General features: G+C 43.3%; 1 protein-coding gene across 3 annotated transcripts in view; it reads right to left on the minus strand.

Annotated features, from left to right (window-relative positions):
- Positions 1 to 15955, minus strand: part of FLT3 (fms related receptor tyrosine kinase 3) — a 469875-nt gene that overhangs the window by 250776 nt on the left and 203144 nt on the right. For all 3 annotated transcript variants that reach the window (XR_013599399.1, XM_078655995.1, XM_078655994.1), the window contains exons 5-6: positions 7788 to 7899; positions 2748 to 2908 (exon numbers count right to left, since the gene is read on the minus strand). Coding sequence is in view for 2 of the 3 variants with exons in the window: in XM_078655995.1 (XP_078512121.1) it covers positions 2748 to 2908; positions 7788 to 7899 (273 nt within the window). In the remaining variant the exon portion in view is untranslated. The remainder of the gene's footprint in view (positions 1 to 2747; positions 2909 to 7787; positions 7900 to 15955) is intronic.

The following is a 15955-nucleotide window of genomic DNA, read 5'->3' on the forward strand; positions in this document are numbered from 1 at the left end:
CTGAAACTAGGACTCAGCCGAGTGGCAGAGTGGATGCAGGCAAACCTCTTGAAACTGAACGGTGATAAGACAGAGGTGCTCATTCTGGGCAAGCAAAAGCACCTCTGGAGCCCCGCACATTGGCGGTTAGAAATGGGCCCACCGCCTCTTCCAGTGACTCAGGTTCGCAACCTTGGTTTTGTCCTGGACGATTCGCTCTCCATGCGGCATCAAGTGGTCAAGGTGGCAGCCACCTGCTTCTCCATCCTGGGGTGGCTCCGGAAAATCTTATGGATGCTCCCAATATCATCGAGACGCCCGGTGGCTTTAATTACATTTCGCCTGTACTACGGCAATGTGCTCTACCTTGGAGTTACCTTGGAGCTGCAGAGGAAACTTCAGCTTGTCCAGAACTCAGCTGCCCGCCTTCTTTGCAAGGTCCCGTGGAAATCTTCCATCTACCCCTTTCTTAAAGATCTCCACTGGCTCCGAATTGAAAACCGAGTCAAATTTAAGACTCTGTGCTTTATGCAGAAAATCAAACGGCTCCAGCCTATCTACAGTCCCTTGTCCAACAATACTCCCAGTCTCGCCCCCTCAGATCCTTATCCCATGGAAACTTCCGCATTCCGCGCTTCAAACTGACGAGAATGGGCGGACGCTCTTTCTCCTGTGTTGCCCCCAGGTTGTGGAACTCTCTTCCGGCCACACTGAAACTTGAACCATCTTTGTTGAAATTTCGCAGAGACCTTAAAACCTGGCTCTTTTCTCAATAACAACTGCGAAGTGTAATCACTACTCTATTGGCGCCGGGAGACCCCTTGTGGGTAGCTGCGCGCCCTATAAATTCAACTACAATACAATACAATACAGTACAATACAATACAATACAATGTTAACCTAGGGAGATGCAAACTTGTATGATATGCTCTCAAATGGATGCCTACTGGTCCACTTATGTAAAGTTCCATGTCTATACACTAATCCAGATCCTAGTGCTACCATCCCCTGGTGTATGTTATGCACCATTGTCTTTGTATACTTGTATGCAGCATTGTCTTTGTATACTTACATTGTGTGTTTAAGTGAACCAGAGAAATGGATGCCTGATTCGTTAGTTTAAATCAGCATCAATGTAGCTCAGAAGTAAAGAGAAATTGTCTTAGTCTAAATATAAAGTAAGATTACAATCCAATGTAGCAACTGCGCAGTATGAAAACAATAAAAATTCCAAATGTTAAGCCAAATAGCAGACTGACAGGAAGTTTGCTTTTGAATAAATGAGCATAAGGTCTGCTACACATCCCAGAAAAGGCACATTTTATATATAGGTTCAGAGGAATACAAACCACTCTCTCAACACGGTGTAAAATATCACCATCAGGCTGAACTAATAAAGTTATAGGACATAAGCCAATCAATATCATAGCAATTGCTTCACATAAAACAGGCTATTGTAGAGGCCACCCAAGTTATTCAATAACTAATTATCCCCTTTACTATACATGCAAGGGAAATGACTTAGCATAAATGAACAATAAACAATGAAAAAGGAATAAATAAATAGTTGTGACTGCCAGCAGCAACAAACAGCCTTGATTATTGCAAATTTACCGAAATGGCTCCCTTCGAAGCACAAGTTAAATTCACAAAACAGATTATATTTACATTATTTTCTGTGAATGGATTCTAACTCAAGTAGGCCTTTTTTAATGTGCTGGAAGTAGGGGGTGCGGGGGTACTGCAGCACCCTCAAAATATCAATTCAAGGAGTTCATGGGGTAAATGAGCAAGAAAGATGACTGCACATTTTGTATTGGTCTTGTCACATTAGGTCTGCTTTCAAAGGCAGAGGTCAAATGTCAGGCTGTGTCTTCTGACAATTGATAATTATTCTTTGAGCATGGAAAATAATGTTTAATTTCCTTTGCAAAAGGGAAAGGATTTTGTTAATTCAACTATGAGTTGCAGGTTTTAGGAACGGAAAGGTCGTAGGAAGTCATTTTTTGTAAAACACATCAGAATGTAAAGATATGTAAATGAACTGTGAAAGTATTTCTAAATCTATTGGCAGTTATGAAAGCACAAATGAAGGACATTTTCAATTCTGAAGTGTGATGGGAAGAAAGATTTGAATAAGAATAACAAATATTTGCCAAAACCCGATGTCCTCAAGTTATCATTTGTGCACTATATAGTTTTACCAATAACACTGTATGTCTGCATATTTAGTGGCCATATCAATGGAAAATGGACCAAGGAAGTTTGTAAATGATAGTGTGCTACCACACATGCATTAGTAATATATTTGCAACAGTGTTCTCTAAAATGCACCACCAGCTAAATACTATACCCTTATCACTTTCTTGCTGAATGGATATGGCTTATTTGCTTCTTTGTGTAAGTCTTGGATTGTATACAATTATTATGACCAGTGATGATAGATTGATGCTAGCACCCCCACACTTAAAATGGTATCAGCACCACTGCAGTGTAGGTAGTATGAAGCCAGTTATGTGAACTCCAGGCCTAGATCTGCTAACCTAAACACATGAATATAAAATAAAAACGTTTCCCCACAGTATTTACAAATAGGAGAGGACCATACCAAAGGATCATTGAACATCTTTATTGTGTAGTATTTGTGAATACAATATTAGATCACACCCTTTCCATTTCCATTCTCAAACAAACAGTATATATTTATTTATAGATAGATGAGATGATATACTGACAATGATAGCTACATAGCACTTAGAAATATTTACCTGTTGTGTGAAGTTTTGTACATTCCCTGCCAAGTTGATTAGTGGCGCAGCACCATATGACTTCATCAAAAAGATGTTTTGATTCTATTTCATGTGTTATTATTTTCGCCCCAGACACCAGACCATTTTCACTGTACACTTTCCCTACTTTCTTTGAACAGCTGTAAGGACACATAAATATTATGTAATTAGCAGATGTTCTATGTTCTTTCATCACACACATGTAGAAACATTGTACTTCAATTAGGAGGAAATCAACCGTCACAGCGGCTGAATGGTGAAATGTTCATAGCTCAGTGGGTTAATGTACTTTCTACACATCAGTCCTCCTTTCATCCTATTAAGGTTGAAGGATGTGATGTGTAGCCTGAGTTCACTAGCTTCAAACTTTAGCAATGTTTAATAATTTGTAATAATTTACCACTTTGGGGCCGATTCCGATCCGGTAAATTCCCCGTCCGTACGAATCGTATCCGGAGCGGTTTCCGTACGACTCGTACGGACGCCGTACGACCGGACGATTCCGATCCCGATCGGCCGACCCGGACGCGATTCGTACGGTACACGTCGATTCGTACGGAAAAGCGCACGATCACCTACACACCGTACGGCGCGTACCCCCCATGATCGCAGGGGTACGCGCCGTACCCCTGTGATCATGCGGGGTACGTGCCGTACACTCAGCGTACATGGGGTACGTGCCGTACACCCACCGTACATGGGGTACGGTGCGTACCCCATGTACGCTGGGTGTACGGCACGTACCCCGCATGATCACAGGGGTACGGCGCGTACCCCTGCGATCATGGGGGGTACGTGCCGTACCCGGGGGGGGGCGTTCCGTACCTTTTTCGGCACGAACTCTGCGTTTACGACTGTTTTCGGCTCCCGTAGGAAAAGGGTCGTACGGCGCGTACCCGACACGAATCGTACTTGCTGGGTCGTAAAAACCAGCCGCGAACCGTAGTGATGTCGCGTACAGCCGGTTCCGAGTGAGACTCGTACGGAGATTTGAGTCGTACGGAGTCCTGTACGACTCGTACGGAGTTTGGCACCTGGTACGGATCGTACTTCGTCGTACGTACGGGACGTCTACGGGTACGATTCGTATGGGGAAAAAACTCTCCGTACGACGATTCGGAGCGCATTTTACCGGATTGGAATCGGCCCCTTAATGTACTATTTCTTCTTCTATTTAGCAATTGCTGTTTTGCAAAGACAAAAGCCAAACTCCTGGGGCCAGATTTATGATCATTCTATTTTGCGGGTCACAAATTGCGATTTATTGCGACTCGCAATTTGCGACTCGCAAAATGAAATTTACTAATCTGTCTCAGTCACATTTAGTGATTCCCAATGGTGTCGCAAATGACCTGCCTCATCAATTTTCATGAGGCAGGTCGCAATTTGTGACCCATTTGGAATGGGCTACAGTCACAGGGCTGGTGGCCTGGTGGGGACATCAGACCACGATGTCTGTGTTTGCTTTTTAAATAAAGCAACATTTTTTTTTCAAAGGCAGCACGTTTTACTTAAAGGAAAACAAGATGCATTTAAAAGAAATAAAGAAAACATTTCCTTTTAATTTTTTAAGGGCAGGCAGTGGTCCATGAGATCACTGCCTGCTCGTCACAAACATTTTTGCTACCAAACACAAAGGGGAAGGGGACCAAACGTACATCTCCCTGAAACTCACTATTAAGAAGGGAAGGCCTTGATATGCCCCTTCCTAATAACGACTCGCAAACCCTATTTTGCGAGCCGGTAATAGGTTGTACATGCTACAACCCTTTTTAGTGGTCGCAAACAGCCCGATTTTCCGTTTGCTACAGCTAAAAACGGTCATACATCTGGCCCCTAATGTCCACAATTTAAAAAGGGGTTTGCGAATTCCATTGGACATATTGTGACTACTTACAATTCCCAAGGAAGAAGGGGCAAAACAAGGGCATCCCTCTTTTCTTATGAATCACAAGAATCTGTACCAATGCGCCCGATAATAGTTGCAGTTGCGAACCATTGTTTGAATACTGACTCCTTAACCGCATGTGCGCTAGCGGTTTTCCTGCTGCGCGCTGCGATGTTCAAAACCCGCGTTACATGACGAGCTGGGCTCGTCATCAGCGTAGGGCACGTTACGGGTTAAAGGGATCCTCTATGCTCCTACTTTTGTCCATTTGCTTCATGCTAATTGGAATAAACACTGTGGCTCGTGTCTCTGCAAGAAACAGAGACTGCCCAAGTGGCATCCTGTGAAGGCTATGGAAGGAGGGCGGTTTGCTGTTCCTCGAAGGCATTAACCCCTGCCTTCACGACCATAAGAAAGATTTCCTAAATGTAATTCTGCCTCAATAATACTTATGCGGTAGAAATTCTAGGATTCCTACTGAATGCTATTTTTCCTCTGCTGAGGTTTAGTACATAAGTCACAACACACAAATATTCACGGATCAGATTGCAGATGTTGTGCATGCGTTTCGAATGAGAGCCTCTGGCCAGGGGTTATTGTTTCTTGCAGAGACACGAGCCACAGGGGTTATTGTTTCTGTTTTACAAAGACTTGCAGGAGCACAAATCACAGCAATGTGAATGTACAAGTTGTAGACAAACGTTAAAATGTGAAGTTGTCCGTTTTAATACATGCAAATGGTAGAATGTATCAATTTCCCTCGAAATGCCTCATACCCACCATATCGACACCTATCTACAAATTGTTGGTGTCTTTCCCAGAATGGAGGGAACGTTAGCCGCTCTAAATATGCACATTATCAGTGGGAAATGGCTAATTCTGATATATCCTAGGCTTATTGGTCAACCATCACTTTCAAAACCGGTACCACACAGTTATCATAGTTTCACAAACAAACTTGGAGAGCTGTGTAAATCCAGATAATAGCCCAATGTGAATATAACGTGAGCCTATTCCGAATAGTTGCCTCCAGGGTTAGGAATTTCGGCAGATACATGTGAAATAGTTTGCTTTTTGCTGGTGATAACCTCTCAAGTTATTTTCTGTGCTGTAGTATATAAATGTGCTTTCATCCAATTTCTTTTTACTTCTTCTATTACAAAGGAAATATGATTAAACCCACAACGCATTGGTGCATTGCAAAGAAAGACCCCTTTTCATATTCATCATGTGGTTTTAAGGAATATCATTACATCTGTTTATTGTCAGGGGCACTGAAATTAAGAGACAGAGGATTTCCAAATTTTGCTGCAAGGTTAAATACCTTTTCTAGCAAGAAAAGGCAAATTATGTGGCGCAATGCAGCAAATTTTCTGAAAGTATTACTGCATTATTTCGTCTTGTTTAACATGTTAACACTTTCGGCAAAGGTTCCTGCTCTTGAGTAACAGTTTAACACTCAAATACAGCCAAACACAATTGAAAGGTGACCAGTCAACTGTTGTTAAGTAATCTCCCCTGTGCAGCAACACGTGTTGCTGCATTTTTAGTAACTTTGTATCATTTTGGGGGCTATCTGTGGTCATGTGTGATGCTGCTGTGGGGTTCAGCTAGGTTTCCATGAGAAACAGCAGGTCATGCAGCAGGCCCCAGAATTCTGCAGCGTGTTTGTTGTGTGAGCCGGTGTAAACAAGGGTTGCAGTTTAGATGATAGCTGGTCATTGCGGTTGGTGCTGAACTGGAAGTAGGTGGGTTAGTGTGAGTGCATAAAACTTGCTAGAGGCACAAGAGAAAGCTCCCTGAATATGGTGTGTTGCAGTGCGGCACCAGCGTAGCCAGATGTGACCAGGGTTGAGAGCACAGAGGATTACAGAGGGGTAGTGGAAGGTGGGAGAAGGGCCAGGGTTCTTGGTGCTGGGCACAGTCTAGATGAAGATGGGCAAAGAAGGGCTTGCCCTTAGCACATCTTCAGAATATCAGTGGCACTCCAACTATACATGGCTGCCATTAAGTAGACCCTTGGAAGGGGGAGGATAGCATGGGGCACTGGGTGAAGAAGGGACCAAGCACTGGAGGCGGGAGGCGAGAGAGCGGGAAGACAGGAGAAAGAAGCCCACATTGAGGGGAGGGAGGTAAAGAGCAGGAGAAGCAGCAATGGAATGGAAAAAGGAATATAAACTGTGATAAAGCAGAAAAAAGTTAAACAAAAAGAGAAAGGTGCCACAAAAGTAGGCAGAGGAAAATGGCCTAAGGTGCGAAAATGAAAGTAAAACAAAACACTAGAGAGTGAGAGGTGAGCGAGAGTGAAAGTGAAAGTGGAGCAAAGAGCCCAGAGATGATCATAAGAGAGCAAGCAGAACAACAGAAAAGAGCAAGGTGGAAATGGAAAGCAGTGAAGAATGAGGCAAAAGTAGTGACAGCAAGGCACAATACGTAAATCCGGGCAAAATCAGTGCTAGTAGCCAAAAGCAGCAAAAACAGTCCAAGGAGTTGTGGCAACAGAGACAACATTCAGAAAATAAGTGCAGACCTGAAAGGGATAGAGAGCTTTTAAGAGAGACAGAGATATATATATAGAGAGAGAGGGCAAAGAGAGGCATAAAGAATGAGGCGGTGCCTTTTGCCCACTGGAGTGGGGTCAGAAGCGACCTTGCCTGGTTGAAGGACCAGGCACAGGTAAGTTCCTGGTGGAGAGAGGAGGGACCTGCTTAACATTTGCGACATTGAACAATATTTATTTTGTGCTCTCTTAAACAATAAAGTTGAAACCAGTATATTTCACTACTATTGCCAAGTTAAATTTGCACTACCACTTGGATGCCAGTGCGGTTAGGAATATGGGCACAAATGAGCAGCAAGGGACGCCTACAACACTATGATAATTAATGCACAACCCCTTTAATAGGTAACTTTTGAGTCCCTTCAAAGTTTGAGACAAGATATTCACATACTGTATAGATTTCCGAGATGTGGTTCAATATTATTTTCTCCATGTGCATGTAATTGCCTCATGAACCTAAACGTCTCAATTCACTCAGGTATTCTCCACATGCAAGCATGGGAAGAGGTAATTTAGTGGCACAGCGTTTTTGTACAGTATGGCAATGACAAAGAATAGCATTGAGTATTACCTGTCAAGGGGCGTGCGACAAAAGCGCCAGTCAACCACTGGTTGGGGATAACTTTCCGATGTACAGTTTACTTTGCGGGAACGTCCTGAGAAAAAAGGTTTACTTGGCTTGCCTATGAAAGAAAACACAGATGAGTATATAAAATGTGCTCAATATTTCTGTTCCACTGATGGGAGGAACGTTTTCCTTTTAGGTTGTGCACTGTCAGTGCGCCTCCTCACAACTTCGTTGCCTCTGCCCCAGAGTCTATAATACGGTATTGGTGCAAGGGCAAAGGGATTGCCTCATTTGCATGGGGACATACCCACATGCAAATGAGGGAACACCCTCTGGTGATGGCGCTGGAACTATATGTGCACCAGTGCTATCTGGATTACAGAAAGGGCCGCACAAGTGCCTGCGGCCCTTTCTGCGACACCAAAGTGCCCCTGGATTTGGAATTGTTCCAATATATGTATATTTGTTGATACATGAACAAGTCTCTGCCTTTATTATTGTGGTGCACATTAATTGTGTTAGCAGAGCCATTAAGTAAGCTAGCCACTGCAGAAGGATTTTGAAGTATGTCAAGATGATTCCTACTGGAACAGTGTTTTGTACGTATGGCCTTAATTACCCATGTTCCATTGGAATACACGGTGCCCATGTTTGATTATGATTTCACCTAAAGCCAGTAGTCCCCATCGGCTAAGTTCCTCTTCTCTTCAATCCAATTTAGTTGCTATGTGAACAGCTATGTTTGATACAGACCAGCATGTGTCACATACAACTTAATTGAATTTTGGCCTATTTGGTATCTCATACTAGATCACTGATCATGGCACAATTGTACTACTGCAATACTGTACACCTTGGCCTACCAAAAGAATAAACCAAAACCTGTAAACACTACAAAACTAAGCAGCAAGACTATCTGATACTGAAAAGACAAGTAGATATACCACCAGCCCAAAAAACCTGCAACTGTTTTCCTGTGGCTCTCAGGGGAAAGCAGAGTAAATTTAGAAGTGCAGTGAACTGCTGGTTGCTCCAAAACCTTCCACCTCTCTGCCAGGTGACTTGCCATTTGCAACCTCAGTGACTTTCCATTTACAACCTCACAATCAAAAAGGTCACAAATGAAGGCCCATCCATCAGGGTGCAGGCTCCCTTCTCTGGAATGCTTCTGCCAAGGCAATGAGAGGTATGCTCAACTATCGTACCTTCAAGAAACACCTGAAAACGACACTGCTCTTATGTACATTTGACCTCTCTCCTGAAGGAACTGATTCCCAGAGATACATGTGACCTGCCCAGCAATCAAGAAGCCACCAGACCTGGCTTCCTTCTCAACAACTGTCCTCTTTCAGTCCACAGTGAAATACTCTGTACCAGCACAACTAACATTCAAACAAGAGATGATTACATTTGCATTAGTCCCTTGTGGTGTGGGTGCATTGTGAACATGTATCGGGCACAATGTTGATTGAGAAAAAGTTACTGGCAGTGCAGAAAAAGAAGAAAAAGCAGAGGCTTTATGTTCTCTGGACAAGTTCCCCAAGAACATAGTCCAGCTATGTGCAAAGATCTCTAAGGTACTGCCTCCATTTTTCGTTTGGACATTTGGTGTCGTCTGAAGGCTGAAATCTGTGTAAAGCAGGTTTTAGAACTCATTGTAAGGTAATTTTTTTTCACTGTTTTTCCTAGATGTTTTATGTTTTATTCTGGATAGTTTGCGTTTTGAGCTTTGTGAAAGTGTTTGCCTGTCTAACAGGACCTAACTTCTCGAGTCTTTCCTTGAAATGTATAAAATGGTTCTACAATTAAGCAGGACAGTTTTAAATATCTGCTAATAAGCTGAAAAGTGAGCACAAGCAGAGCCACTTGCTTAAATGTTAATACTAAAAATAAGCTTGGGACGCAATCTTTCACCTCTTACTTTTGGTGTACACCCTGGAAACTGAGCTGTGGAACAGCTATTCAGTACTCCAGTCTAGCCATGAATGTTCAAAGTGAGCACCTGAGCAAACGCATATAAAGGATATGGCTGGAATAAATGGAACAGTGACACAAAACTCATCGCTGCTTAATCTAGAAAGAGGGGAAAGAGGAGAGGAGGGAGCCTCATCAATCCGAAACATGCAAGAGGTACAGACACAGGCGCAAAACGTTGAAGACCCAGACAGAGACTTAGAAAGCACAGAGAGACCGGAAAACCTGGGGAACAGGGAAGATCTAAAAACCACACAGAGTATAAAAAGCCACACCCTGCAGGAAAACAAGGACACACAAAGACGACCTGAAACCAGAAGATTTAAAGCCAAGGAGAATAACGTGGAGAGAACTACTTCTGAAGAGACTGACAAAATTAAAATTAAAAATAAAAGTAAAAACACTGAAAATGATAAGGATAAAGAAAAACCTAAACAAAAACAGAACGAGAACGACAAAGAGAAAGACAAAGAGAATGGAAACGATACAGCGGACAAAGTTAATCTGGAATTAATGGCTAAAAAGGCTCAGAGGCTGCAAACAATAAAAAACTTGAAAGCTGCCGCTAAAAATACTGGACTCCCAACTTCCTCTCAGCCTCGAATATCCAACATTTTCATCCCGGTAGCCAAGGAAGGACCAAGCGAGCCTACTGAAATTATAAAACAAAAAAAACAAAAAAACAACCAAGCAGACAGCGCGAACGGTACCAGTGGGATTGACCCTAACATGTCTGTGGAGCGAATCAGTGCGGAGGAGAAAAATATAGCTCAAAAACAAACGTCCACCTCATCATGCGCGCAAACATTTCCCCCTGAGTCAGTCCCACAGCTTGGTAATACTGCACTCTCTGAAGTGGACTCGGATTCAGACATATATGAAACAGGGATGTCCACCTCAAGCAAAACAAGTGAAACAAGCGAAACAAATGATGAACAAATATTAGAAGCAACAGCCTCCGAGATTCTCGACTCCAACGAATCCAGGAAACTTAGTGAAACATGCCAAAGCTCGAACTCAAGGAAAAAACGGGAAAAAAAGAGGGCGAGAGACAAAAGGAGGAGAGCTAACTTAATCAATGATGAGACCACAGATCCTGGTAGCAACAACGAATATGCCATAACAAGACATAAACTTATACGAAAAAGCCCGACCCCAAAGCTACCAGGAGAAACAGAGCATGTTTGTGACTACACCCTAGCTGAGCCAGAAGGAAAAAGCCAGAAACAATCCGGAAACGGACATAGCTCAGCAGCAACTGCAGAGCCTTTGTTGAGCGAAGTGCTGAGCTCCATAAAAAACTTCTATAAGGATATTAAAAAGGAAACCCAAAGGAATCACGTTGCTATTGAGAAGTTACAAGGGGCAATTAAAAAAGTTGGCAACATCTGTACCGAGATCTCGGATAGAATGGCCTCAGTGGAAGCACGTGCAGAAAATTTGGAAACGGACGTAATTAAGTTGCAAAAACAGGAGAATGAGCACGATGGAATCATAAAGGACCTCATGATGAAAGTGGAAGATCACGAAAATAGATCAAGAAGAAACAATCTGAGGTTCATTGGAATACCTGAAGGCTTTGAGGAGAATGACCCAAGGGGCTCTATGATTAATTTGCTGAAATCAGCCTTCCCGGAACTAGGTACTTGGGACATGGACAGAGAAATTCAGCGTGCCCATCGATTCCCTTTGACGCTACCCAAACACCCACAAAAATCACGTCAATATCCTCGGGCAATGTTGGTCTACTTTGGGAATGTCCTTTTAAGAGAAGCCCTCTATGATCTGGCTAGGCCCACAAAGCAGAGGAAACATAAAGACTTTATGTTCTTCACCAGACCAGACTTCGCCCACGCAACTGTTGAGAGAAGGTGGAGAATGAGACAATTAATCACACCTTTTGAAAAAATTGGAGCAACAGTCTACCTGCAAAATCCAGCACGACTAAAAATAATATATAAGGGATCAACAAGAAGCTTCTCAAGCGAAATTCAAGCCAAAGCTTACCTAAGAGAAATTTCAGTAACTGAGAAAGGGAATTCAGAAATATAAACGGAAATCAATAACTTGTCTATGAACGCAAAAGCATGGGGACATATCAGAAGGGGTTGAGGAGGGGGGGTGGGGGGAATAAATGTATCTGAAATCTGGTATGTATATCCGTGTTTAAATAATAGCTAGGGGCAAATATCTGTTTGCATCATTGACCCCACCAAACCGATAAGACCTACGTATAAAGGACCTGCCCGCGGGGCGCACTGAGGCACACTCTGACCACACTGACGCCCACACCTGGGTACTCGGGGACCCAGCAAGCCTCATAGGATGGTAAGGGGTGAAGGGAGGGGGACTGAGGGAGGGGAACTGATAGGGGGGGAGGAGCGAGAAATGGGAGGGGTCAGGGGGGACAAGAGAGGGCCGGGGAGGGGAAAGCGGGGGGGAAAAACTTCATCACTTCAGGATATAGAAAAAATTAAAGACGCCAGGTTAACAAAAACTGACTGGGGGAGCGTGAAAATTAAACAGAAATGCCTATGCGGATAGTTACGCTGAATGTTTGCGGACTAAATAATGGTAGAAAACGAAGAGCTATGAGGGAATATTTAAGAACATTGCACGCTGAGCTGATCTGACTACAAGAAACACATATAGAGGCCTCTCAAAAGGGACTCTTAGAAAAGCTGGGATACCAATTAGTATCATATACGACGCAAGGAACAAGAGCGAGAGGGGTAGCGATCTTAGCAAGGCATGGATGTGTGGTTGTAAATAGGCAAAAATCAGACCGCTATGGTAGATGGGTCTTGGTGGAGTGCCAGGTACAGAGCTTTAATTTCACACTATGCTCATTGTATGCTCCCACTGTAGACGACCCGGAAGCTATGGACTCTGTTAATTTAGAAATAGCCAACTGGCCTCTGCCATTCTGTGGAGACTTAAATGTTAATGGACTGAAAGGATTGTGGAAGAACGATCCGGGGAAATTCTCTGGTCGGAAGAAGAGAAGCCACAGAGCACTGATTCAATTGATGTGTGATAATGGTCTAGTAGATATATGGGAGCTGCAAAATAACTTAGGGAGCGGTAGTACATATTATTCTGCCCCTCATAAGGTTTTAGCAAGGCTAGACTATTATCTGGTATCACCAGTTGTAGCATCCATCGCTAAGATTAGCATACTACCCCGGGCAATGTCCGACCATAACCCGCTTATCCTAGATATAACAACCACTGCCCAACAAAAGAAGGTGACAAATGGGACATTTGAGAGAGCCCTGTTACAGGATTCAGAGTATATCGCACTAATGAAAGAATGGATGATACATTTTTTGGTACTAAACAAAGGCTCTGCTCCACCTGCAGTAGTGTGGGATTCCCTGAAAGCAGGTATAAGGGGGAGACAATCAGATATTCAATTAGGCGGAATAAGGCAGAGAGGGAGGAAGTAGAAACGAGAATAAGGCCAGTTGCTAAACTAGAACATGAACTTAGTAGCGCAATCAGTGTGAATCAGGATATTGTTAGTATAACATATGAGCTTGCTATGGCTAAGGCAGCGCTTGGGGAGCTATTTGCGTCTAAAGCAGCAGGGAAGTATTTGGCATGGAGAAAGGATCAATATGAGTATAGTGAGCAGATAGGCCGCATGCTAGCTGTTCGAACAAGGCAGGCTGCTACTAAGGGGGATATCTCTGAGATCAGGACTGAGAACGGAAGTGTCGCAACAACACCCGAGTGTATATGTGCTAGCTTTCGGGACTATTATCAGAAGTTATATAAAGCTGACTATATGGCACCTACAGAGGATATAGAGGGGTATCTTGGGAGTGTCAGACTAGAGAAATTAACAACAGAGGACAGGGGGAGTTTGGAGATGACATTTAATAAAATAGAAATACAGAGGGCAATCTATGACTTACCATCTGGTAAAGCAGTAGGCCCAGACTCTATACCCTTGGAGTTTTACAAAACATTTTTTGCCGAGATAGAAGAAGAACTATATGAGTTGGCTGTAAATATACAAGAGGGTGCGATACCTCCGGAGTCATGGGGAGAGGCAACTATGATAGTCTTTCTGAAAAAAGATAAGCCCGCGACCAATTCTGGATCTTATAGGCCGATAAGCCTAATGAACAGCGATGTGAAAATCTACTCAAAGATGCTGGCAAATAGGCTAGGAGCAGTAATTGGTAAGATCGTCTCTCCATGGCAGCACGGGTTTATCCCTGGGAGAGGAACAGCGGAACATGTCAGAAGAGTGCTTACGTTATTTGATGGCACGGCATCCTCACGAGACCCTATGGCGCTGATCCTCTTAGATGCTGAGAAGGCATTTGATAGGGTCTCGTGGGGATTTCTCTGGGCTGCACTGGAGAAGCTGAATCTGGGGGAGGGCTATGTGGGAGCTCTGAAAGCCTTATACCACAATCCAAGAATAAGGGTTAGAACCATGGGGGAGCTGAGTGGTATAATAGATATTGGACGAGGAACTAGGCAAGGGTGTCCCTGCTCCCCGCTACTCTTCGCTCTATATATAGATACATTCATTAGGAGGATAGAGCAGAACAGAAACATCTTGCCCATAGTATTGAACAGTCATGAAACCAAAATACTAGGATATGCGGACGACTTGGCCATAACATCAAGCGAACCAATGTCAGCCCTAAGAGAAATAGAACAGGAAGCGGCTGCATTTGGAAGACTATCTGGGTACAAACTAAATTCAAACAAGACCCAAGTAGTAATAAATCAGGAAATATCTTTAGTCGATCCAAGAGTGGTAGAGACAGCAATATATTTGGGGGTTCGCATAACCTCAGACCTCTCTAAAGTGGTATCGAAGAACTTAAGCCCCGTTATAGATCAGGCCAAAACTGATTTTGACAAACTGAATAACCTACACCTAACAACAATTGGTCGCTGCAATGTTATTAAAATGGTGTTTATGCCAAAGGTGCTTTATTTATTTAGGACCATACCGCTAACCTTTAATAATAGCTGGTTCAGGGAGCTAGAAAAGGTGACAAATAGATTTATTTGGGCCAAGGGCAAAACACGCCGCAGCCAAAAATTTCTGTCACTCCCAAGAGAAAGAGGTGGGCTGGCGCTACCAGACTTTAAGGCATATTATTGGGCAACGGTCCTGCAATACATCAGAGGTATGCTGGGGGGGAGTGTTATAGACAGATGGAGAGGCAGAGATGGTGTCCCAGACGTATATGAACTCGTAGTGAAAAACTCTAATCAATGGTTACTCACATATGAGGAGAGGAGTTATCACAAAAAAGTAAGGTTTAAAACCTTGGTGGCCGCAAGATCAGTCTGGTCTGGGATAAGGAGAAAATTAAAACTAGGGAGAATGAACTATTATACCCCTCTGTATGGGAACCCATCACTGCCGGGGGTATTTCACGACCCAGTTATGAGGGGCTGGGATGCATTAGGGGTTAAAACTATCGGGGACCTTATAGGGGCAACCGGTTTGATCTCTTTTGAGCAGGCACAACGCTTATATAACCTAGGGCGTAGAGACTTCTTTAAGTACCTACAAGTGAGGTCAGTTCTGTTAAAGAAACAGGGAGGAGACATGAATTTTCAAAGAATCGAACTGCTGGAATGTGTAAGGGATGAAGGGGGATCCTCCATCTCGCAATTATACGAAGACATTTGTAAATATAAAAAGGATGATTGTGATAGAATGTATGAGAAGTGGAGAGTCAAACTAGGTCTAACAGGAAATGAGGCAGAGAAGTCATTAAAACTGTCAAATTCGGTCTTAAGAGTGCCAAATCTACAATCTCAACACTATAAGACTATGTTTGAACTTTACTACTCTCCTCATAAAATAGCGCAGTGGGGGGAAACAACAGGGGCATCTGTCCGAGGTGCCAATCCACGCAAGCAGATACAATACATATGTTTGCATCATGCCCCTCTCTGGATATTTATAAAAAAATCTTTGGAACAATTTTTCGCTGATTCTCTGGGGATACATTTAACTTTGACAGATGAAGTTATGATTTTGGGTGTAGTGAGGGCGGGTGTAGATGTTCTTCACCATGAGTTTCTGTATTTAGCTATGACCCTCAGTAGACTATGCATAGCCACACTCTGGAAGGATCCTAACTCCCCAACATTACAGCAATGGATCGCTTGTGTACTGGCCATATATATCTTAGAAATGGCCCTATATGAAA

Source organism: Lissotriton helveticus, chromosome 8, assembly GCF_964261635.1.
Source record: "Lissotriton helveticus chromosome 8, aLisHel1.1, whole genome shotgun sequence".
Lineage (NCBI taxonomy): Eukaryota > Metazoa > Chordata > Amphibia > Caudata > Salamandridae > Lissotriton > Lissotriton helveticus.